General features: G+C 36.5%; 1 protein-coding gene across 2 annotated transcripts; it reads left to right on the forward strand.

Annotated features, from left to right (window-relative positions):
- The first annotated feature begins 11,756 nt into the window (after positions 1-11,756).
- Positions 11,757-13,489, forward strand: LOC118587375 (olfactory receptor 145-like). 2 transcript variants are annotated; one of them, XM_036193305.1, is made up of 2 exons: positions 11,757-11,779; positions 12,483-13,434. In XM_036193305.1, the coding sequence occupies exon 2, from the start codon at positions 12,499-12,501 to the stop codon at positions 13,432-13,434; it is 936 nt and encodes a 311-aa protein (XP_036049198.1). In that variant the 5' UTR covers positions 11,757-11,779; positions 12,483-12,498. The 2 variants fall into 2 exon arrangements, with proteins under 2 accessions (XP_036049198.1, XP_036049200.1); XM_036193307.1 differs by lacking the exon at positions 11,757-11,779 and having other exon boundaries at positions 12,408-13,489.
- The last annotated feature ends 13,650 nt before the right edge of the window (positions 13,490-27,139 follow it).

Raw genomic sequence — 27,139 nt, forward strand, 5'->3', positions numbered from 1 at the left:
GCCCAGACTGCTTCTTCTTGACTTTTTCCTAGTCATGTTATAATTGACAACATGGGGCTCAGTTCTGTAGGGTGCTGCTATTCTCTGATAAATTTAGCTTAAGGTTATAATACAGGGAACACAACAGCACTCAGTATCACAGTAGCAAGAAAAGTATGTACTGTGAATTCAAGATGTCCATTTTCAGACACCCACAGCACATAACTCCATGCTGTGGATAGCTATTCCCATAAGACCTGCTTTGCCATCTACTTTCCACAGATGCTTTCCACTCTTGTTTACACAGATTTCTTAGAGAAGGTCTTTGTGTAATGACTATTTGATAACAGAATTCATTTTGGGAGGGACAGGGTGGTTTAGATACCAGCCTAGCCTCCGAGTCCCACTGCTATTCTCCTTCGATTAGTGTATATGATAACTGTGCTATAAAATCTGACTTTGAACTTTCTAGTTTTGATGATTCCTCACCTTTGTACCTCTACATACTTTTTCCTCTTTAATTTATCCTTTAGAGACTTTTATTATTCTTCTGTGATCATACCCAGAATGTATATGAACTTTGTGCTAAGGAAGAATTTTATATTTTACATTAGAGGTATGATGCATTTCACCTTCTTTTGCATTTTTGCTGTCTCTGAATGATATGTTGTGACATTAGTGATTTATGATTGCTATTTGGCTATCTACAATCTACACTTGTACAAAATTGCCACATCTCCTAGGGTATGCTCCTATCTTAGACTTGGTTCATAGTTGATGAGATGTTCTGGTGCCGTGATCCACACAGGATCTGACATGAGACTGACCTTCTGTGATGGGAACATCATCAACCAGTACTTCTGTGACCTCCTCCCTTTGCTGCAGCTCTCCTGTACCAGCACCTACATCAATGAGATGGAGTTGTTCATTATGGGAGAAAAGACATCATTGTGCCCATTGATGGCACATTTCTTATAGTTTCGTTCTGTACAGTATCCTTCAAATAAAGACTACTGAGGGGTTCTCTAAAGCCGTCAGCACCTATAGCTGCCATTTAAATGATCTTTCTCTGTTATTTGGATCTGGTGCATTTATATACTCTCCTCAGATGTGTGTATGGAGGAGAGGGAATGCTCTATCTTTTTTTAAAAAAAAATACCATTGTAGTTCCCATGTCAAACCATTTAATTTACAACTTGGGAAACAAAGATATTAAATTTGCTCTGAGAAAAACATCTATCACAGAAGTGTTTTGAATAAAAATATTGTTTCTGTGCATGGATATACAGCATCAAGAGTTTTCTCTCTTTAATAAAAATTTGATGGTAACTTGTTTATACTTCTTTTTTTCACCATAGAAACAAAATTATGAAAATGTCTATATCTAGTTATTTTAATAATTTTGGTTAATTAATCATAGATTTTGTTTGATTAAAATAAGCATGAGTTTTCTTTTTAACACTTTTGCTTTCCAAGAATAATATGTATCACATGATTACAGGTATGGATATGAATAGATGTTTATTTGTGTTTAAGGTTCACTCAACAGGAAGGAATTCACATACACTACTGTAAACCTCGCTAAATACCTGTGGCTGAAAGAAGGCAGAATTGAGAAGTGAACGTACTATTACCAGGTTCCTAAACCAAGCTAATTTTTGCCTTTTGAAAAATTTTATAAACTTTATTATTGGAAATCTTGATAATAAATAAAAGCATTACACACCAAAATTAACCAAAGTCTATATATTTCTGGAACAATACAGGTAGAATAAGCATTTGAAACAGATATTGTAGAGCTCTCCAGTGAACTTTATGCTTTCACCATCAAATATATTTTTATATACTTACTTACCACCAAAAATAAAAAATCCACTAAAAAACTAAAAAAAATTATTATCCCTTTAGTAACTCATATCCATTACCTGCATTTAACCCTTCATCATCCTCTAATACTTACCCTTTCTTTTTCTCTTTTCAACATGCTTATTATACTCATATGTAATTCTGTTTACATGTGTACATATATTATTGATTAGATGCCACATGTGAGGGAGAACATTTTTTCTGAGATTTTTTATGAACTTTCTTAACAGTATATATATATTAATCCATTTCCTCCAAATTTTGTGATTGTACTTTTATTTAGACCTGAATAGTGTGTATATGTGTGTGCAAAATATACAAAATGCCAATATTCAATACCCATTCATCTGTTGATGGACAGCTAAGCTAATATCAATTCAAGTCTATAATGTATAATTCATCAATAAACATGAGAGTACAAATATCTTTTGGTAGGGTATACAGTTGTCTGAGTAAATATATGTCCAGAAGTGAACAAGTTTTCTAAGAGCTTATCTTTATGCCTATAGATAAGTGTAGCTTTTACACACTCATCAAATAAACTTCCTTTTTGCAGTAATGGAGACTGTTGTAAGAGATGCATAACTGCATAAAATAGGGACTGTGGGATGTTCAGCCCCAAATACTAATTTTGTGACAGAAACCTTACAGCTCAGGGAAGTTTTTCATGGAAGGAGCAGAAAGATTGTAAAATCCAGAGACCCAGGATGTCTGCTGAAAGTGACCCCTAGACATGTCAGGGAAAAATGTACCCATGAACTTTCAACAATATGATTGCCTAAACAAGAATAGCATAATGAGAATGGCAATAAATAAGCCAATGTTAACAGGGGATTAAGTGTTATAGATTGTTAGTGACTTCTGAATAATGAGAGAATCAGTTTCTTCCCTGGAGGAATTCCCACATAGGTTATTCAACCCTAATCATCATCCCTGGCACATGTACATATGACAAAGCTAAGTGGACACAATAGGTTATATATACACATGTACATATATCTCTTTCTTTTTTCAGATGTAGACTCTGTAGATGCTTTGCAATGTCTTTGTCTATATTCCACAGATTGAGTTAGTTTTTCAGGTATCCACATTGACTTTTCAGTACCCTGAGGAAAAAAACACAAACACAACCACACCTCCAGTGAATTACTGAATCAGGACCATTCAAATGGCCAGACACATCATCTTTCCAAAGGACTGTGACCTTGAATTGTTTTCAGAGGTCACATAAGTGTTCTGCAGCAGTAATGCCATCCTTGTCCAAATTTAAAAAAATTTTAAGTAATAAAACAGAAGGCAAATTATTGTAAGGTGTTGCCATACTACCTTACATTTTTAAATAATGTTTAAGTTGTCCAATAGCTCTTTCCACAAAAGACTGACTGAGGGTTATATGGAATTCTTGTGGTGTGTATTATGTCAAACTGTTGGCAAATTTTCTTAAAAGGCTTAGCAGGGTATGTGGGAGGATTATTATATTTTAATATTTTAAAGGGGCATAAAATAGTAAAAGCCAGTGCTACATCATCTGAAGTATTTAATGAAAATCTTACTTTTTACCCCATGAGGAATACAAATTTAAAGAATTGATCAAATTTTTAATGTTGTAAATAGATCTTTTAATATTTTATTATTTTTAGTAGAAAGCAAAATACTATCCATATAATGTACAATAAAAGCTAGAGTAAATAGCTCTCTAGCTCTCTTTAAAGCAGTAGCAACAAACTTTTGACATAAAGTTGGACTAAATTTGTCATTTTCATTTATTTTCCCTTGTTGAATGATTGCCAATAGTTGAGGCATCATCTGCCCTTGGAGGGATGTAGCCACAGTTAACCCTTGAGTGTAAGAGGCTCAATGTCAGCATAGAGGTGACTAGAATAAATAATATCTCATTTTTGTTTTGAAAGAGGAAGAATGCAGCCTGGCATGCAGCATTATCATTCACATATGCCAGTTGTTTAACAATAATCAACCCTGCTTCCCTATCAACAATTAGGTGACTGAGAGCCTACAAAGACAAGAAACAAAACCTTGATATGGCTTCTCAGGCCCCTGTCTAATTTTAGAAAGTTCTCTTGTCTTTTCTTCCAGAATTTGGTAACTTATGCCATGATTGAAATGCCAGTGCAATGATTTGTCCAGAAGTCTCAGGAGGCTCTGTGATCTGTCATGGAGCATCACTATACACGCTTTATCCTGTTAACATTTCAAAAGTTATGGGCACATTATTTTGTTGATTTCTAATAGCTTGGTCCTGGAATCTTTCTGAATAATCAATCTTGCACTGTCAATATTCACCCCCAGTAAGACAAACTTTTGTTAAGATCCTTTAGTCAAAGGGAAGAAAACTTTCCCAGAAATATAACCAAGAAGAGACAATGTAAAAGTAACAGTTGGTTCAGACTGAGCACAAGCCTGTTTAAGATCCTGAAGAATCTTAAATTAAATGGATATATAATTTTTAACTCATTTCTCTAGGTTATCAGGATTGAGCATTTCACACAGCAGAAAAAGAGAAAATACTTCCACATCTCCCACCTCTTGGGTTCAATAGAGTCTCTTGCCTGGGAAACCTGTACCATGACACTAAATGAATTAATTCTCTTATAGAGAGTGAGAAACCTCCCTAACAACCTCAGGAAGAAAAGCAGCAAAGCACTGAAAAGAATTTTCTATGTTATCAGTAACTGCACTTGAATGATAAGTTTTAGGAGTTAAAGAAATTGGAGCTGGAGGTGAGGGGGCAAAATCAGCATAAGGAGGAGGAAAACCCTCCACCTCATCACAGGGAGAGACATTAGATAATAAATCCTCAGGTTCTAATCTGTCTTCTATTCCCAGCATTAGTTTTGCTTTCTCCTGATCATTTAAAAATCATTAACTGTGTCTGTTTTATCTATTACTGTTTTTATTTCTTTCCAGAGGTGAAGAGCATCGCTGGGAATTTTCTCTGGTCCTTTTGCAATCAATTCTCCCTGAACTGCTCTTCCTAACTAGGACCAAGCTCTGGGGTCCAGAGTTTCCTTCTCAGGGAAAGATGGATGAAACTCATAAATGAACTCTGGGAATTTATCAGCTGATGATGTCCTGTTGTAACTCCTTCCTCCAGTTTTGAAGTCTGCAAAATTCCTCAAACAAATGCTGTTCCTCGGAACCCACCTGTCCCACATTTTTACCTCCAATGAATTCTCCTGCCTTATGATTCTTATGCTCATGGAGTTCTTTGTCTTCAAACATTTTTCTATTTCTTTTTCTTAAATCCCCATATTTTAGGTTTCTGTTCCTACCACCACTTGTAAGTGCCTGTGGTCACCTGATATGCCCCCGAGAAATTAAACCAGGCTGGTTTCAGGGGCTACAGCAAGACTGTGGCTGTGACAATTTTAGTGAGAGCAATCAGAATTTTTATACCTTTATACCTATGTAGTGGCAATTGCCAGGATCTGTACAGATGTAGTTGCGAAGATATAATGATGTTTGCAAACTTATAGGGTACACAAGATTAATATCTAAGACCGGTTGTCCTGTCACACATTCATGCCTTTTTGAGTAAGAAGAGAACATACAGAGAAACACAAAGTGGGCTGAATGCTTCACTTCCTCGGGGAGTGCATCAGTTTCTCAGAAGCCATGGATTTTAACCTGGAAAATCTATGATGAGTTCCTCTCGAAACAGCTTCATGATTCCCTGCCTACTACCCTTTTCCATTAAGAAGAGTGAGGTGCAGACGTCAGAATGTACTTCTCCATACTGAGATTTCAGTGTTCAAAGGTATTTTCTACAACAAATCTCAGCAGATGATGTGCTGATATTCTGTATGTGCTCTAACAGATAAAAACTGCCTGAAGATCAGAGTGCAGAGCTAGCCACTAGAGGTCAGGCAGTGGTAGTACACACCTTTAATCCCAGCTCTTGGGTAATGGGATAAAAGGGTACAGTCTTGAATGTACTTTTTTAATAGTATTTTTATTTTATAACTAACTTAATTTCACATATCAGCCATGGATTCCCCCGTCATCCCTCCTCCCAACCCCCAGCTCTCCTCCCATGCACTCCCCACTCCCATCTCCTCCAAGGCAAGATTGAATCTACTTTTAAAGAGCAACAATTTGTTTTAAATGTTTTACATTGCTATGGAGTTTAGTTTATTGATACAAATTTAAAGTTAATTTTTTTTATTATATGTATATAATTCTCTTGTTTACAGTATTATGTTTGTGTAGCTCATTTGAAATTATAATGTATAATTAAGAAATACTGATTAATAGTTAGTCATCCATGATAATCAAGCTTATAGTCATGTTAGTTAAGTTATCTAGATATACACAGGTAAATTTCAATTAGGTAGGTAATCTTCAAACATTTCAAAGACCTACAAAATATGGCATTTAAAATATTTTAAGAACTTTGACTTTTCTGGGTATTGAGATATGTCTGTTCCTGGCTATATCAATTTACTTCAGAGAAGATGATAGTCATTGAAGAAACTCCATATGAAGTTTGATTTCCTTATAGCAAAAGTTAGCCATTTGGGCAAGAAACTATACTTGCCTAGACTACTTGACAAAATGTTATATTGACTACACATGCAGGACCCATGGAAAAATGCCCACTAAATTTTGCCAAAACAAGGCTAGATGGTCCTTCACATTCCTGCTTCTTAGAGGAGACAGCCAGACATTCTGCAAGACACTGGGAGAAGTGAATTAAAAAACAAACAAACAAAAATCTCTAGGCCTGTGAGCTCAAGACAGATGTCCTAACATTGCAGAGGAATTTTGGGTGACTGTCCAGGCAGCTAGCTGTCTGTCATTCTAGATTTTTGGAAGTTGCTTACAATGCTTTTCCTGTTTATTTAGTTAATATTATATCCTTCTTGGGACTTTGATGTGGTTGAAGACCAGATAGTTATAATATCCTCAGTTATGATAAAAGATAAGTTAGATATAAAACCTTAGACTCACTAATATAAAGTAGATAGGATATCTTCTTTAATATTGTAACTGTAATTCTTGCTTGATAATTGTTTTGTTGTCTGAAATTTTACTATATAAAAGTTAAAACCTTGCTTTTTGAAAAAGAGAAAAGGGGAAGTGCTGTGAGATGTTCTGTATGTCAAATGTGTTGCTCTGATTGGTTAAAATAAATAAAGTGCTGATTGGCCAGTAGCCAGGCAGTAAGAATAGGGTAGGCAGGACAAAGAGGAAGAGAATTCTGGGAAATGGAAGGCTCAGGTGGAAAGACACCACCAGCCTCCGCCATGACAAGAAAGATATAAGGTACTGGTAAGCCACGAGCCACGTAGCAAAGTATAGATTAATAAAAATGGGTTAATTTAAGACAGAAGAAGTAGATAACAAAAAGCCTGCCATGGCCAAACAGTTTGTAAACAATATGAGTCTCTGTGTGCTTACTTGCTTGGTTATGAGCGACTATGGGACTGGCGTGTAAGGGAGATTTGTTTTGACTGTGGGCCAGGCAGGAAAACTTTATCTACAGCTGAGGAGATAGTTAAGTTAGTACGATGCCTGCCACACAAGTATAAGGACTTGAGGTCAATGGTTAGCACATACATGAAGTCTTTTCATGGTGTCATAAACTCCAAGAAACCTGTAATGGGAAAACAAAAACTCTGGCCTTGTAATTAGGATTTATTTAAATATAAACTTAGGCAATCTGAAGTCATTTGTTAATTTTATGCTTTCCAAGTTCTTAGCTTTGATCTAGAGCTACTGGGAAGAGTTCATTACAAACACAAAGGCCAGATCATTATTTATATGTAAAATCCTTTTTTAAAACTGAAATTAAGGCCAGGCAGTGGTGGCACACGCCTTTAATCCCAGCACAGGAGGCAGAGCCAAGCAGAACTCTGTGAGTTCGAGGCCAGCCTGGTCTACAGAGCAAGATCCAGGAAAGACGCAAAGCTACACAGGGAAACCCTGTCTAAAAAAAAAAAAAAAAAAAAAATGAACAAACAAACAAACAAACAAAAAACAACTGAAATCTGAAATTAAAATTTCTGACATATAAGAATGCAGAGAATTGGAGCAGAAAATTTAAAGGAAAAAGGTCTTATCTTCTTTCATTCCCATCCATTGTCTCCTGGATGAAAATATTAAGACCTGGAGGTTTATTAGAAGGGAATGTATAAGCTTGCATTCCCAACAGCAGTGGAGGAGAGTTCCCCTTGCTCCACATCCTCTCCAGCATAAGCTGTCTTCTTTGTTTTTGATCTTAGCTATTCTGACAGGTGTAAGGTGGTATCTCAGAGTCATTTTGATTTGCATTTCCCATATAATTAGGGATGTTGAGCAATTCCTTAAATGTCGTTCAGCCATTTGAGCTTCCTCAATTGAGAATTCTCTGTTTAGTTCTATAGCCCATTTCTTAATTGGACTGTTGGGCATTTTGATGTCTAATTTCTTGAGTTCTTTATATATTCTGGATGTCAGCGCTCTGTCAGATGTGGGGTTGGTGAAGACCTTTTCCCATACTGTAGGCTGTCGTTTTGTCTTGTTGATCGTGTCCTTTGCTCTACAAAAGCTTCTCAGTTTCAACAGGTCCCATTGATTGATTGTTTCTCTCAGTGTCTGTGCTACTGGTGTTATATTTAGAAAGTGATCTCTGGTGCCAATGCATTCAAGAGTACTTCCTACTTTCTCTTCTCTCAGGTTCAAAGTAACTGGATTTATGTTGAGGTCTTTGATCCACTTGGATTTAAGTTTTGTGCATGGTGACAGATATGGGTCTATTTGCAGCCTTCTACATGTTGACATCCAGTTATGCCAACACCATTTGTTGAAGATGCTTTCTTTTTTCCATTGTACATTTTTGGCTTCTTTGTCAAAAATTATATGTTCATAGGTGTGCGGGTTAATGTCAGGGTCTTCAATTTGATTGCATTGGTCCACATGTCATTTTTTAGAGGAGGGACTATAAGAGTGAATTGTTGAGAAAAAGATTGGAAAAGCAAAGGGACAAATAGCCAAACTAATGGAAACACATGAATTATGAACCAAAAGCTGTGGAGCCCCCAACTGGATCAGGCCCTCTGGATAAGTGAGACAATTGAATAGCTTGAACTGTTTGGGGGATGCCCTGGCAGTGGGACCTGAACCTATCCTTAGTACATGAGCTGGCTGTTTGGAACATTAGGCTTACACAGGGACATTTTGCTCAGCCTGGAAGGAGGGGACTGGACCTGCCTTACTGAATCCACCAGGTTAAATTGAATCCCCAGGGAAGTCTTGGCCCTGGAGGAGATGGGAATGGAGGGGAGGGGCTTGGGGGAAGGTGGGGGCCGGGGCTGGAGGTGGGAGGACAGGGGAACTCATGGCTGATGTGTAAAACTAAAACACAAATATAATAAATAAAACAAGGAGAAAAAAAATTTAAAAAAAGAAGGGAATGAACAATTCTACAGGTCTGTGACCATATACCTCTCATTATAAAATAAAAATATGTAGCCAGGCAGTGGTGGTGCATGCCTTTAATCCCAGTACTTGGGAGGCAGAGCCAGGCAGATTTCTGTGAGTTCAAGGCCAGCCTGGGCCACAGAGTGAGTTCCAGGAAAGGTGCAAAGCAACACAGAGAAACCCTGTCTTGAAAAAACAAAAATAAAAGAATATGTTATTTACTGGTAGCTTTAATTAAGATCCTAGATTAGAATATTTTATAATCAAATAAGCTAGCATTTAAAGGCACAAGCCCCTATCTCGTAGAGTTCTATTTTGCATTCTCCTATGTCCTCTGAGAAGGAAAATGAACCCCAAAGAGGGACAGTATATACCAGAGATTACATGCTGAAAATGTAAAGGTAGATCTTACATAGTCTCTGCCATTCAATGAGAACATGTCATTTAAGGCAGATGCACAGAAAAATATGATTTTTAACAACAGTAATGAAAGTGAAAACAACTAGGGTGAAGTTGTGTGAATTCTCTTCTGAATGCAGTAAGTAAGTGAGAGGCAGGGGGAATGGAGACAGGGGATGGGATATAAGAAAGCCAATTTTGGGTCCTGTAGACATTTGTAATACTTGGGTTTTTTCTTTAAGTGACTGGCACTGCCAGGGGTTAAACCACAATATGACTTAATGATTTAAAAAAAAAAGAAAAAGATCCTGACTGCTATTTGGGGGAATAAACACAGAGAACAATACATGAAGCAGTGATTTGGCTTTGAAGGCTTTACAACATACAATGAACTATTTAAAAAAGATTTTATAATCAAATAAGTGATCTTAAGTTCATCATGTGCATGTTCCAAATGGTTCAGGGCATGTATTTGACATTAGGGTTTTAAACCTTTTGTTTAACATAGGGAAAGATTATGTAACTCTGTGGAATGATGATGACTTAGGGAAATATCGTTAAAATGTAGATGATATTTATCATCCTTGATTTTCATTCTTCTATTGTACAAGGAAAGAATGATCCTAAAGAAATTGGAAAAGGACATAAGAAGTCAATTCATATAAAAACATTTTGTAAGTTTACATATTTATGAAAAAAATGCACACTTTAGTAAGAGATAAGGGAATTTGATGTAAAGGAATAGTGATATGTCACTTACTAGATTGTCACACTTTTACAGAATGGTGTCTTTTATTTTGTCAGATTATAAAATAATTACATGATTTCTCCCATCTTTTTTCTCTCATATCGCTCCCATATATCCATGCTTGCTCTCTTCAATATTTATGACCTCTTCTTTTCATTAATTGTTGTTACATACATGTATCAATACATACATATACACACACACACACACACACACACACACACACAATATGTGTGTGTGGTGTGTGTGTATGTATATATTCTTAAATACATATGTGCAATCTGCTCAGTGTGTATAATGTTGCTTGAATGTTTTCAGAGTTGAACATTTCATAGTGGATAACCAATTGGTTTGCTCTTCCCTGGGAAAGACTATTTCTTCTGCTTTCAGTGTCCCTTTGTTCCTGTAGTTCTTTGTGTAGGATTGAGATTTTTATGTAAAGTTCAAAAAGAATGAATAATAATATGTATGGTATTTACAAAAGTAGTTTAATACTAAACTGAGAGATTCTGGAACTTGGTTACACTGAAATACAGGTACAGGCATATTGATGTCTCTCGGAAAATCTGAGGGCAAATTTTTTATGATAAAAGAGAAAATGGTTTCTATTTTGATATAGATTAGTTGTTTAAGTTATGATGTAGGCAACACTTTAAGTTCTTCTAGATCATAAAAGTAAAAGATCAATTGTATACTTTGTAAATTAAGTGCAGAGTCCAGTAAAAAAGTATTTGATTGTCTGAGCAAACAGGAAAATTCAGAATGTATGTACTCAGATATAAACAGGAATAACTGGGGAGAGATGAGCATGAAGGTAGCTAGCAAAGCAAAATATTAAGACACAATTAAAGTACTTGTCATAGAATATCATAGATTGTGTATTTGTACATGATTCAACTTGCTATTATATGTGGAAGGATGTTCATGAGCCTCTAATATTTTGGTAGTCAAGTGTTTGCATTTGTAGCTATAAATCAATGCAATCAAATAAATCAAAGAAACAGAATGAGAAATATGAGGGAAGTGCAAAGTTTTCTACTTCATCTACCCTGGGGAATGTAAAATCCCAGAAGTAAAATTTGAGTTGAATATTATCTCCAAGGACACTGGGATGAAATCATCTTTACTGCTGTATAAATAATTTCTTGCACTTGTACTTCTTAAAGCATTTTAACTAAGGAAGAGGATCCTGGAGAGGTCTCTATACCAAGTACCAAAGATAATTAACTCAGATAATATGATTTATATACTGCTAACTGGTATTATGTTGAGACAAGAAATGAGAGTTCTTTAAATACTGTTCTCTAATGTAGAAAATAGCTGGGCAGAAACAAAGCAAAAAGTGATGGTCTTTAACTCTCAGATGAAGTCAGACACTGAGATTCACAAATGCTCAGAGCCTTTCTGTACAAAAGGGGAGGGGCATTAATTCAGAACTGCATTTCCTTCAGAGGCAGAGCTGTTTCTCTGCAGAGAGTGAAGGACAAGGGCACACCACAAGCAAAGTCCCAAGCCTTCTGAACAAAAGGGTAAGAATCATCATTATGCTTTCTTTTCCTTTGAAGTGCTTTGCTGCTTTGTTCAGCTTTGACTATGAAGTAAAGAGGGTTGACAGGGTCTTGTAGGAGGAACGTAGATCCAAAATTGACCATTTCTTCATGGTGTTTTGAAATTAGAGAGTGAGTCCAGGTTTCCTGACAACTTAGTGCTTGCTGTTGATATTTAGGAAGTCAGTCTATGCTCTAGCTTGGTGCTCAAGATCTCCATCCAGAATGACACGCAATCTTAATTGACTCTGAATGCAGGGTAACTGGCATGTAGTGAGTGAAGGTTGACAAGCATAGACTGGGATGCTAGAGGCAAAAAGAAACAGAGGGATGTGTGTATTCTTGGCATATTTCTCACATGTGTTTACACTAGGCTTAACCTTTCACATGTGTCTCCCTCATATGAGCAGCAACAAAACCATAAAATAGACAAGTTTCTGTGGAGACTCTCTGGACTCCTGGATGCAGAATGACTGTGTACAACATTTTGTCATAATTCTGAACATGACTCTTCTGTCTTTCAGATCCTGAGAGAAGAGAATGGACAATAAGAATATTTCCTTCATTACTGAGTTTATCCTGGTGGGTTTAACAAAGTATTCAGAGACCCAGTTCCCCTTCTTCTTCCTCTTCCTAGGTATCTATGTTGTCACTGTGGCAGGCAACCTGGGCTTACTCACTCTAATTGGACTAAATTCTCCCCTTCACACTCCTATGTATTACTTCCTCTTTAATTTATCTTTCATTGGTCTCTGTTATTCTACTGTTATCACCCCCAAACTGTTGATAAACTTTGTTTCGGACATGAACACAATTTCCTATGAAGGGTGCATGACTCAGCTCTTTTTCTACTGCTTCTTTGTCAGTGCAGAATGCTATGTGTTGACAGTGATGGCATATGATCGCTATGTGGCCATCTGTAAGCCTCTGCTGTACACAGTTACCATGTCCCCTCAGGTCTGCTCTCTGTTGGCTCTCATTGTCTATGTGGGAGCATTTATTGGTGCATGGGCTCACACAGGGTACATGCTGAGATTGACCTTCTGTAAGGACAACATCATCAATCATTACATGTGTGACATCCTTCCACTGCTAGAGCTTTCCTGCACCAGCACTTACATCAATGAGCTGGTAGTATTCATTGTTGTAGGTTTCGATGTAGGTGTGCCCAGCATCACCATCATTGTTTCTTACACATTCATTCTTTCAAACATACTTCAAATTCATTCTACTGAAGGAAGGTCCAAGGCCTTCAGCACTTGTAGCTCACATATAATTGTGGTTTCTGTTTTCTTTGGATCAGGGGCATTCATGTACCTCCATCCTTCTTCTGTCTTGTCCATGGATCAAGGGAAAGTGTCCACTGTATTCTATACCATTGTGGTACCCATGCTCAATCCTTTGATCTACAGCTTCAGGAACAAGGAGGTCAAGGTTGCCCTGAGAAAAACCTTGAGTAAGAAAATATTCTCCTGAGTTGAGGGTAGTATTACTTATTAAAGAAAACACTGGCTTCTCTTAAAATATGAAGAGAAAGAGCAGTAGTTTTGGAGTTGACCTGGTCTGAAACTTTGGAAATGTAAGGATATCCTATCATCTGACAGGGTTATTAGAAAAATAAGTTAATACTAGGACATATTGGTTATAGGACTTATTTCTTTCTCCTTTCTTTTTTCCTTTTTCTTCTTTTTATACTCATGGTAATCCTCCTGTCTCAGCCACTTGAAGGAAAGGATTAAATTCACGAAACACCATGCATGACTATTTTTCTTTCATGATATTCTATGTATCCTCAGTGTTTCCTACTTACATTTTCTGGGTAATTTCCACATTGTTTAAAGCATAATTACCAGTTAACTATAGGTTAAAATATTATTATCATGTAGAAAATTCCTTGTGACACAAATAATTTTATATATACTGCATACATATAAGTTTCATTGGTGCAAAGTTGAATTCTCTCTAGGCATCTGAACTCAACACATGAAAAATAATCTTTAAAATATGTGTTATTATGTAAATATTTACTATTACTATTTTTGTGTTGGTAAAACATTTTATATACTATAGTATATATTAATAATACATAAAATGATATTTTGAAATACATATTTAGAATATGGTAGCCAAATAATATTAATGATAATAATAATGACCTCATGTAATTAATCTTTTTTGTTTATAATATATGAAATATATTAACAGATTTTTCAGGTATATAATACACTAAAATGTTTTTGTTTAATAAGCTATGGTCATGCATTTCCACTTCTCCAACTTCTCATAGATCCTCCCTACTTCCCTACCCTCCCAACTTTTTGTTATTTATTTATCTGTCTCTAAAAAAAAAAAAAGTAAAGAAAAAAAAAAGACAAAAAAATGCCACAACAAAACAAAACAAAAAGCTCACAACAAACATGTAGTGCATTTGGTGTTGATCAACTATTTCTGGGCATGGGCCTGCCTTGGAGTGTCATTATCTGTGCTTACCTTCTTGGGTAACTTGTCTTTTGAATAACTTTCTCTACTGTAACTAAACATTGTATCTTTTGATCCACACTTCCCCTCATTCCTACCCACTCTTTTTTTCTCCTTTTTTTTCTTTATTATATTTGTGTTTTAATTTTATACATCAGGCATGGGTTCTCCTGTCCTCCCCGCTCCCAACCCACTCTTGATCCTTTAGGAACCACTATTGTATTCCATTTCATTTCCATGTTTTCAGAATTCACATATAATTGTTATCTTAGGCCATTTGACTTTCTGGAATTACCATATTTCTTTCAATATAATATTCTCTAGGTTCATCCATATTGTGTAATTTTAAGCTAACTAACTTCAATTTTGTGGACATACCACACAAGTTTTGTAACCATTCATCTTTTGTTAATAAATCAAAGTTGATTGCACTTGTTGACTGAGGTGAATAATTCTGTACATATCATGAAGAGTGCAATGTCTTTTCAACACAAAAATTTCTTTTCCTTTGTGTATACTTAGCAGATGTACAAAGTTAGTTCACATAGTAGTTTCATCAATGTTCTTTTTTACTGAAAAGTTTTTTTCATATAATATGATCTGATCATGTTTTTCCAGTCCCCCAACTCATTCTGGATAATCCCACCTCCCCACCTCCCCACCTCCCCACCTCCCCACTTCTCTCTCTCTCTCTCTCTCTCTCTGAATCAAACCAACAAAAGAAAAAGAAAAACAAAATAAGACAAGGAACATCCTTCCATATACACACAAAAACATGTGTAAGCAAAGCAAAATTGATATGAGTCTGCAAAAATTCCATTATTTTGTATTCCTAGGCATGACAGAATTCTTTATTGTATTTCATAATGTCTGTGTACACTTAGAATCCCACAACATATAAGGATTCCTTGTGGCTGATATCCTCCCCGAACACTTGTTTTATTTCCCTCGTGAGTAATAGTTAATCTAACTGTTATAGTGTAGCATATAATATTGGTTTTACATTAAACTACTTTATGATTCATAGTGCTGAATTTTTTCACATGCCTGTGACCACTTAAGTTTTTAAACAAGTTTGATACTGATCCTTTATCATGTGAATATTTTTGTGTATATTTCATAAATTTATGCAGGCTACCTTGTCATTTTGCTGAATTTTCCTTTTCTGGGAAGAGCTTTTACATTTGATTTGACTGCATAGGCTACATCATTGCTTTTGTTGCTTATGAAGTTAAGATCATATTTCTAAAAGTGCAGAAAAATGTCATGAAATCTGTGAAGAAAAACAAACCATATTCTGATTAGGTGAGCTAACAATTGAACTCACGTAAAGCTAAATACCCTCACCAAACTTGAACTCAGGTATTAAGAGGTATTTATTAATAAGGGAGAAAACATGGACATGGGGGAACTAGAATATTTTTCAGTTTGTGAAGGGATAAATAATACTTGGTGCATCCACACAAAGGGATTTTCTTTAATTATAAGAGAAATGGATTAAATAACGAAATACAAAGAGAAAACTCAAAGGTATATTACTAAATGAAAAAATCAATCTGAAAATTATATAAATACATTGCATGATTCTAAATATGTGGCCTCCAGAAAAAAATGAACTATAGTTCTTAAAATGTTCATTGTTACTGGGGTTTTAGGGTAGGAAACAATAAATAAGTGATAGGCAGGAAATGTTCTTAAGGCAGTAAACTACTCATGGTGGACACTTGTCAAAATCTAAATAACTGTAATATCTAGAATGAGTCACAGTTTAATCATGGACTTTGGGTGATAATTGGTGTGTCAAACTTGGTTTCTCTCTTTCATTAGGAGTTCCACTGTGGTGCAGCAAGTTGATGGGAATGGAACATGAGTCAATTTATGGCCAGCAAATTGATAGTGTACTGTCCACTCAACTTTAATGTGAGCCCCAAAAGTATTCTAAAATTATATATATTGAAGTTCTCTTCTGTGTATGGTAGCACATGTTTAATACCCTAGCTCTTGTCATGTACAGACAAGAGTACAAAGACTAGGCCAGCTTGAGTTATATATCCAGACCCTGAGTAAATAAATAACCATTTAAACAGATAAATAACACCAAGTAGAGTAAGCAAAGCAAACAGCAAATGCAACCTAAGAGAGAAAGAGCAAAATCAGTTCCCTGAGTGGTTTCTGTTGACCGTGTTACTATGTTGAGAAGGTTGAGAAGTAAAAAATTGCAGAGAAGGCCTCAAATGAGTCTAGGGAATAAGAGAGAAGATTGTTGTGTAATTTTCCTTGAGGGAAATGTGAAAAAAGAAAAGTTTATTTATCCAAAATGGGGCACTGATACCAGACCAGAAACTCCACTCTATTCATGAGGACAAGCAGGATGAAACAGCAGGTTACTTATTCTCACAGGAGCAAGTATTTTAAAGGGCATGAGTGATGATTCAAAGGAAACTGCTTCATCAGGCCCACTCCAGAATAAGGAATGACTCACAAAAACCTTTGCAATGAATCTTCCTGACCATCATCCCTGAAGAGTCTTCCCTACCTAGAAAGAAGTTGCTATTTATAAAACCTCAAGTAGGGCTTGTAAGTCTTGTTATTTGTTTGTGACCACCTGAGATGCATAAGCTTTGTTAGCTCCCTCTTTCCCTGTTTCTTCCAGGAAAACGTACCTTGTCACACAAAATACATTTACATATTCACACACCCTGGATACAGAAGGAATCAGAACCAGGAAGATGGATTATTCCAGACCCTAAGAGAGACATTATTCATACTTTTTCAACACCTGCAGATTTGCTTTCTGCATCAAATCAGAGACCTGCTTACAGTGGTGACAGAAATGGCCTGCAGAATCTCTGTATCTGGGGGGAAACTGAAAATGGTTCATGGTTGATGTTGAATCTGACATCAAGTTCCGAAATTAGTCCCTTTATGGACTCAAAGTTGCAATATTCAGTGACTGGAGTGAATGGTGGAAAATTTAAAGGCCTGATTTGATTCCATCATGCCTGATAGGAAGTATGAAAGGAATGGAGTTAAGAGACAGAGCCTGCAGTTTAGGATTGTGTCTATGGCCAACTTAAAGCCTGCTTACACATTAATAACTCAGTTGAACACAAATTCATTCTGAACAATGTTCACAATATGATACTTAGCTTTCCTAAATTTTACATACCTATAAGCTTTTTTTTAAAAAAAAAAAAAAAAGTAATATTTTTTAATACGGATATTTGTGTTTAAATTTTACATATCAGCCATGGGTTCCCCTGTCCTCCCCGCCCCCGCCTCCCCCTCCCCCACCCCTCTCCCCCATTCCCATCTCCTTCAGTGCAAAGACTCCCTGGCCAAACACCCTAAGCTTTTAGATCTTTGTGATATTGGTTGGCATGGTTTCTTAAAAATGCTTCTATTTCATAAATAGTATCAATATTAAATCCCATTTTGTACAATCACAAAATATCAATAACACATGAATTTAAGGTTGTATTTAACCATGAAATTAAATTCTCTCCCTCTCCCTCCTCCTCTCTCCCCCTCCCTCCCCCTTCCACCACCTCTCTCTCTCTACACACACACACACACACACACACACACACACACACACAATCACACCCACAGAGCCTAGAGCTCCTAGTGTTTTCCTAAAACCTAACAATGAATTTCTACTGTATCTCCAAGAGAAAAAGATATAGAATTTTTCTGGTAAAATAAAAAGAATATAAAGGCAATATACTATACAACAAATGCATATATTTATACAAACTGGCATAACCTACTCAGCATTTCTGCAAACATTACACTTCAGAGTCTAATGTTTACAACTGATGGGATTTGCAGAACTGACACAAACCTCCATCATGTTGTACCTGCTGTATTTCTGTGGTAGGACACTACTACTTTCAGGCCAGCATTAGTCTCTGATATACATAAAGTATAAAGTTTAAAATCAAGTCTCAATTTTTTAGTGAATGGCAACATGAAGAAGAAAAGGTTGAAGAATATTTTTAAAATGCATAACATAGTTTTAAAATTTCAATATTATAAGTATAGAGTGATTGACTTGCTTTTCAGTAGACAACTAATTATACTCGCATATGAAACACAGATTCATTTTTGTTTTCTAAATACACAGTCTACAAGGAACACAGAACTCTGATTTAAAGACAATCAATAATTACAACATTTCATGTAAACCAAATGACATCTTGAATACTTTATTAAAAAATGAAATATTATTTTATATACAAAATAGGTCAAGACACCAGGGAAAGTTGTAAGAGCAGAATTTGCTATAATGGTCAATACTCTGAAGACCCTAACCCCCAAGGCCAGTTGTATTCCTTCAGATGTAGGGACTTGGTTAGTTGTTTTGTTTCTGAATGGTTTTTATTACATCATTTATGATTCAAAGTTTTGTAGCTTAGCAGCTATAGTCCCAAATGAAAACATTAACTTGTCATTAGGCTCTTATATCTGTGAGCCTTTTGCTCTCTTTGATGCATTGACAAAGAACATATCAGACCTACAACTTGATAAACAGACACTGAAACATTACCTACCATGAAAATACTCTTGAAGATGGAAAGACATTCTCCACCTCCTAGGCTTTTGCTGAAGTACACAGTCAATGTCTTTTGTGTGATATGTTGATTGTGTTATGATAAATATAGCTTGCCTGGAGTCAAAGGGCAGAGCTAGACATGAGCTGATCAAAATGGACTTTAGAGGTCTGGAGGACTGTAGTCAGGAGACAGGAAGTTGTAAGGTAGGATTGAGAATCTTAGCCCTTTTGGAGGAAGGAATGGAACTGTTAGGAAGTCACCACCTCTAACAGCTATCGTTTATTTATGGGAAGTATACTCAAAATCTTTCCTCCAAGAAATTTTGAAAATTATAAAATTAAACTAAAACAACAATAAATAGAATCAGTAAGTAGAAAATACAGTAGTTTTCACATCATTTGAAATTTAGAATTGGAAGTTTTTGATTCTGACTTCATTGCTTGAAGAAGAAATCCCTTCAGAGGTTTGAGAGAGAAACTAAATTATCTCCATATTTTGTATTATTTATATATGAACTCTCAAAAGCCCAAAAAGGATTTTTAATAAGCCCATGAAGAATTCATCTCCTTTAGGACAAAAAGCAAGCTTACCTTGTCTTAATACTGAGGAATTATGGGTTTCCTTCTGTTCAATAGTGTGGGGAATTAGCCTTGGGATTTGAGACATCACCTGAAGCTCTGGAGGACTTCTAATCTGCAGTTACACATTTGCTGATTGAGTATTAGAGAACATGCCACTCTTTCTTGTCTTTTTACATTATGCTTTTAAGCTGTCGTTACCTAGCGTAAATTTTATAATTAAAATTATCATCTTTTCCCTCTTATTTAGTAAGGCCAATCTCAATATATATATATATAGTCTGGCAACAAAGTAAAGGTTCTTTAAATTTTATGAGTATGATGGTGTAGCCTAAATATTTTTGAAAGAATAGGCAATCATAATATCACTTTACCTATAAAAAGCATTTTAAAGCAAATTACCTCAATAAATCAGGATTCTGAAGTATACTCATTTAGTCTGTCAAAAAAGAATTACTCAGGACTCTTCAATATATATTCCTTTATTACACAATCTCAGTTTTTAAAACACTATGATGTATAAGCTAGTACCTTTTTTTTGGTCTTCAAGTTTACCTGCTGGTAATTATTGGTCAATCTTTACAAAGAGCTGCCTAGTAAATTATTTTTAATTCTGTTGTGCCTAGGAAACATATATGTTGTAAGATTAATTTTTTCAATTTTTATTATGGAAACAGACATACCCAATACTTGTTTTGAAATTCCACATATTAAACAGCCAACCCATGACAATCCTCTACCGTAGTTAGAAATAACATCTTATGAGTGCATATTGTACTTATCCTGATGACTTATTACAGACAGTACTACATGTTATTTCCCTTAATAGAGTTTGTCCGTGCCTTAAATCTTATTCAAGTATATGGTTCTGAAATAGACCTTAAATCACTCTAATGGGTAAGGTTTTGTATGAAGAAGAGAAATGAGACTTCCAAAAGTAACCAGGAACATAAAGTGGGCAGATTGTATACTTTGAGCATTTTACTTTCCTGTAAAATAGGTCCGATCTAAATTTCTGCTTGCTATTTGTCCTTTTTATATCCCCTGAAATTACCTTATTTTCCTCACCTACCTTTAAGAATAACTTAAGCTGGGCTGTGGTAGCACATGCCTTTAATCCCAGCAGTTGGAAGGCAGAGCCAAGTGGATCTCTGTGAGTCCAGTCCAGGACAGGTACCAAAATTACCTGGAGAAACCCTGTCTCAAAAAACAAACAAACAAACAAATCACATACACACACACACACACACCCAAAGGATAACTTCTATTATAGTAAATATGGTAAATAGCACTGATCATATTGGTACATGTGGCTACTTCCAACACTTAGAAGCCTGAAGCATTATTAGTCGAGGGCAATTTGGGCTATAGGGGAGCTCATTTCAAAGCAAACTGTTTATTCTTTTTTGCTGGTACTATACGTTCCCATATCCATAACCAATTTCACTACAAGCATCACCATCATATTCTTTTAGTAAGCTTCCCAGTTTTGAAAAATGCTACCTAGGTTTCTTTGAACAATGGCACGTTTCCATTTATTACAGAGCTTATAGTATAGAAATAAAAATCAGTAAAAGATGTCCACAGAAAATTCAGTGCATTGTAGTAAGTTCTACAAGCAGTTAAAAGCATGGAGGTGCAGGGAGAAGGATCCAAGTATATAAATGGAAAACATAGGAGGCTTCTTGAGGAAGATAATAGATAATATGTGGAGACCTGCATGAAGCAAAGGCTTATGTAATTATGAAAGAAAGTCATAAAGATGGTTGGCAGGAAGGGTAGAACTCTGTACCTACATCTTCATGTGTCTGTCTATGCATGAAAAATGACAACTGACTTAAGTTTATCTATTTTCCATTAACGGGGGCAAATTCGTGAACTTCTCCTCATGGAGTAGTTCCTGTGGGTATCTTAACCTTTTTGGCAGCCATGTCATTTTCCCTATGTTCCAAGGTCCCCAATTGTGCTTTTATTTCCCTCCTTCATGTTTTCCATATGAACTTTTCTTTGATCCCCAAATCACATCATTGTTTCTGTTGACTCCTCATAGCTATTGGCCTGTATTTGAAAATGAGTATGAAAAACCTCTGGGAAATTTTTCTGACAGTTTTGTGAATTTTCAGCTTTCTTTACATGTACTGTAGGACTTGGGTAAAAGGGCTTGCTTATCCCCTTCCCGCCAGTACATCTTAAATTTGTGTGCTATACATTTTTATGCATATTAGAGATTATATCTTTATGTTTTTCAAGTTTAAGTCTTCAAAATTAATGAAGTTTTTGTAAATTCTGTTGAGACTAAGATATGCAATTTTGTATTCTTTTCCGTACATAGCTTGGGAACACAGCTTAAAGGATTTGCATATTATCCTCTCCATTGGGTAAGTACATTAAAAACAATATGTTTGAAAATCTTCAAATACAGCTATTATTATTCCACAATTCCACTCCTATTAATGCATCGAAAATAATCAATTTGTCAAAGATGCTTTCTTTTTTCCATTGTACAGTTTTGGCTTCTTTGTCAAAAATTACATGTTCGTAGGGGTGCGGACTAATGTCAGGGTCTTCAATTCAATTCCATTGGTCCACATGTTGGTTTTTATGCTAGTACCAAGCTGTTTTTATTACTGTAGCGCTATAGTAGAGGTTGAGGTCAGGGATCGTGATGCCTCCAGAGGTTGCTTTATTGTACAGGATTCTTTTGGCTATCCTGGGTTTTTTGTTTTTCCATATAAGTTGAGTATTATTCTTTCCAGGTCTGTGAAGAATTATGTTGGTATTTTGATGTAGATTGCATTGAATCTGTAGATTGCTTTTGGTAAGATCGCCATTTTTTACTATATTAATCCTGCCTATCCATAAAGCATGGGAGATCCTTCCATTTTCTGACATCTTCAATTTCTTTTTTCAGGGACTTAAGTTCTTGTCATATAGGTCCTTCACTTGCTTAGTTAGAGTTACCCCCAAGGTATTTTATATCATTTGTGGCTATTGTAAAAGGTGATGTATTTCTGATTTCCTTCTCAGCCTGTTTGTCTATTGTATATAGGAGGGAGTTGATCTTGTATCCTGCTATGTTGCATAACTGATGGAAGTGGATGCAGAGATCCTCTGCCAGGCCCCAGGTGGAGCTCCAGGAGTCCAATTGGTGAAAAAGAGGAGGGAGTGTAAGAGTGAGAATTGTTGAGACCAAGATTGGTAAAAGTACAGGGACAAATAGCCAAACTAATGGAAACACATGAACTATGAACCAAAAGCTGTAGAGCCCCCAACTGGATCAGGCCTTCTGGATAAGTGAGACAGTTGAATAGCTTGATCTGTTTGGGAGGCACCCAGGCAGTGGGACCCAGACCTGTCCTTAGCGCATGAGCTGGCTGTTTGGAACCTGGGGCTTATTCAGGGACACTTTGCTCAGCCTGGGAGGAGGGGACTGGACCTGCTTGGATTGAATCTACCAGGTTGAGCTGAATCCTCAGGGGAGTCTTTGCCCTGGAGGAGATGGGAATGGGGTGGGGGGGCTGGAGGACATTGTGGTTGGGGGCAGGAAGGGGGAGGACAGGGGAACCCATGGCTGATATGTATAATTAAATTAACTTATAAAAAAGAGAAAAAAGTGAAAACTATAATTAAGAAATAAATGATATCAAAAAGCATCTAAATCTAGAAAATATATCTGCATTCTCTGTTAATGAAGGCACTCTTCATAATAGTCAAAAATTGAAGTGACCAGATATTTAATCATGAAAGAATGAACCAAGTATGGCATAGTCATTCAAGGAATATGAGGAAGGCTTAAAAAGGGAGAAATTCTATTGGTAACATGGATGGTCCTAGACAATACCATGGTAAGTGAAAAAGAGTCATTTTCAGTATAACTCCAGCATTGATTCTCTTCCAGAAGGCATCTAGGAGAGCTGAACACAAAAGTAGACAATAGAATAGTCTACTATTGACCAAAGGACGAGCAAGGGGATGAGAATAAAGTTAGTCATAAGTCAATGGCTTCCAGTTGTCAACTGTACGACATTGTACATTTAGTTGACAATATGGAAATATTCATTTCAAACTTTTACAAGAAGATGGGTCTAATTTTACATATTCTTACAAAACAAGTACAACTAAGCAAAACAAAGCCAAAATGTCATAGAAATTTTGGAAGATGGTGGGTGAGGTATCACCTTAATTGTGGTGATGACATAATATATACAGAAATCCCAACTCACAAGATTATACAAATAAACTTTACATAATTTTTTGGATACCAATTATATTTCAGGAAATCTGGATAAATGAATATGTGTATTAAATATAAAGTTCCATCTAGAATTTTGCAAGTAGACATAATATATTTCTCCTTCTCTAAGCTAGAGAAAATTTATTTTAATTACTACCATTTCATTAGGTTGATTCTAAAGCTATGGTGTCCATACTATCCCCTGTGCTCACGAGGGAGCAATGTAATGTTGATAAATTCAAGCAGAGCCACTCTATAATTATAAAACAGATATAAGATATTACCGGGCATATGAGAACAAACATGAAAAAGGTGTCCATTTTTCTATAGTGCCCCCATCGAGGAAATATTATGGATAATACAATTTAGTGTAACAGCATATTATTAAGATTCCTTTAACTGGGTGTGTTATAACTGCCCACTATTACTCAAATAGTTATTCACGCTATTTCTATATTGTTGACCACTGCTTTGTAGAACATTGAAAAGGGAAAACGGCCTTTCTATATGCCTTTGCAACCCTACTAAGCTTCATTCCCTGTATGCCTCTGTCAACTATCCCAAACTTCATTCTTAGTAAGAAAACCACTGCAGCTACTTTTAATGTTATGGTAATTCACTGATATTTATATGAGTTTTATTTTATACTGTTAACCAGAAAGACTCACATATCTGCAAAGTACCAAGTTGTTTTTGTTCTAAGAATATCCAGACATTTGAAAAGAATTGTGTGAGTGTTATATAGGTTCAGTAAGCAGAAATTTTAATAAAGTTTGGCTTCTCAAGTTGAAATAGTAAGGCTATAGCTTATCAAAGCATACTCGAGGGGCAGACATTTCATCCCAATGCAATCAGTGAGACCTGAGATGTGCCATACTGAACAGCCCATGAACAGAAAGGGGCTCATCTGCATATGGGGCATTTGCTTAAGGAATGTTGATTCTGTATTTCTAGCTTCACAGTTTTCTACTTTAATATAAAATACAGCACATGATCATTTAGCAAGTGACTGGCCCCTGAGGCCACTTGACTTCTGAGGCAAGCCTTGAAGTATCCAGCTAGGCCACAGTACATAACTCCCCCTGCATGCAAATTACAAAATGAAGTAATGAGAATGGAGATGCATTCTGAGAGCAAGATGGTGTCTCTAAGGAGATTCTGTGCTCATCACTTTTCAGATGTAAACAGTTTATCAGTTTCTTGGGAAAAGCTGTCTCAGGATATTGGTGTTGTCAAAACATGACAACATCTGTGTTGAATCCCTGGGTTGTTCATGTGATCATAAATGGTCAACTTTCCTCTGTGTGGCTGCAGTGGGCTTCTTGCAGAAGGCCAGCAAAATGCACAATTTACTTTCTTCTCTGGAGGAGTCCCAGGACCACTCCTGGCTACAAGCTGTATCCTGATACTGCCAGCATTACAGAATCCTGACAACTCTGTAGCAGTACTCTTTCCTTTTCAAATTTTGGAATTCTTTTCATGCAAATCATTTATTAATCAAATAAAATAAGGACTAGAAGTGGGTTCTCAGAAACATTTCTGTGAGTATATTAATTTAACACCTTTAGAAATGTATTTGGTTAGTTTGCATTTCCTAAGTCTTTCTTTTAAATTTAATTTACTTTTACATACCAGCCATGGGTTCCCCTGTCCTCCCCACTCTCATCCGCAACCCCACCTTCCCTCCAGCCCACCCCCCATTCCCATCTCCTCCAGGGCAAAGACTCCCCTGGGGATTCATTTAAACCTGGTAGATTCAGTACAGGCAGGTCCAGCCCCCTCCTTCCAGGCTGAGCAAAGTGTCCCCACATAATCCCCAGGTTCCAAACACCTAGCTCATGCACTAAGGACAGGTCTGGGTCCCACTCCCTGGGTGCCTCCCAAACGGTTCAATCTATTCAATTGTCTCACTTATCCAGAGGGCCTGATACAGTTGGGGACTCCACAGCTTTTGGTTCATAGTTCATGTGTTTCCCTTAGTTTGGCTATTTGTCCCTGTGCTTTTTTTTTTTTTTTTTTAAACCGATCTTGGTCTCAACAATTCTTGCTCTTACACTCCCTCCTCTTTCTCAACAATTGGAGTTCTGGAGCTCCACCTGGAGCCTGGCAGAGGATCTCTGCATCAACTTCCATCAGTTATTGGATGAGAGTTCTAGCACAACAATTAGGGTGTTTGGCCATCCGATTACCAGACTAGGTCAGTTTGGGCTTTCTCTCAACCATTGCCAGTAGTCTACAGTGGAGATATCATTGTGGATTTCTGGGGACCTCTCTAGCACTTTGCTTCTTCCTGCACTCATGTGGTCTTCATTTATCATGGTCAACTGTTATTCCTTGTACTCCCTTTCTGTTCTTGATCCCGCTGGGATCTCCTGCTCCCCTAAGCTCTCTTTCCCTCGAATGTTGCCCTTCATTACTCCCATGGTCATCCAGGTTGTTCATGTAGATCTCATCCATTTCTCTGTCATTGAGCGATCCCTGTGTCTTTCTTAGGGCCCTGTTTTCTAGGTAGCCTCCCTGGAGTTGTGAGTAACAGTCTAGTCATCTTTGTTTTATATCTAGTATCCTCCTATGAGTGAGGACATACCATGTTTGTCTTTCTGAGTTTGGATTACCTCACTCAGGATGATTTTTTTCTTTAGTCTTTTAAAAACTTTTTTCATTTATTCTCTGGGACATTCATGCAGTATGTTTTAGGATATTGTTTCCCATTACCCAACTCTTCTCAGAGCCTCTTCCCCTTTATATCCACCAAACTTCATATTCTTTAGCTATCTTTAAAAAAATTAAATTGAAAAATGACACTGAAATTCATGGAGGCTGATTTGTCTTGGCTATCTTCTACTGAGAATAAGGTCTGCCTTGGAGTGTGGTTGGTATTTCCAGTTCCATTCATCTGAATAAAATGAATTATCCAATTGTCACCAGCACCTTATTAAGGAATTGTTTCATCAACCCCGAGTTTGACTGTTTGCTGGTTGCAAGATCTGCTGAGATAGTGGCACACTGATGCAAAAAATGATGCAGGAAGATTAGTTACCATTTAATAAGATGGGTCCTCAGTATCTTTAAGTTTTCCTATGTAAGCAAGCTACTTGATGGGGTTATAAATATTTTACCCTGAGCAAGGTGCATGTCTGTGATAACACATTTTTCAGCCACTGTTGACATATGTACGGCTACCTCTGTAGAAAGGAAGGGAATTGTACCTACAAAGACACTAAGAGCTGAAATAGGAATCAGGCAGCCTGGGACAATCTCTTGCTGCAAAGAAATTCTTCAAACTAGATGATGTTGCAGCCCATCTAAGGGTCTGAGAGGGAACCCCGGAGTCC

This window comes from Onychomys torridus, chromosome 7 (assembly GCF_903995425.1).
Source record: "Onychomys torridus chromosome 7, mOncTor1.1, whole genome shotgun sequence".
Taxonomy (NCBI): domain Eukaryota; kingdom Metazoa; phylum Chordata; class Mammalia; order Rodentia; family Cricetidae; genus Onychomys; species Onychomys torridus.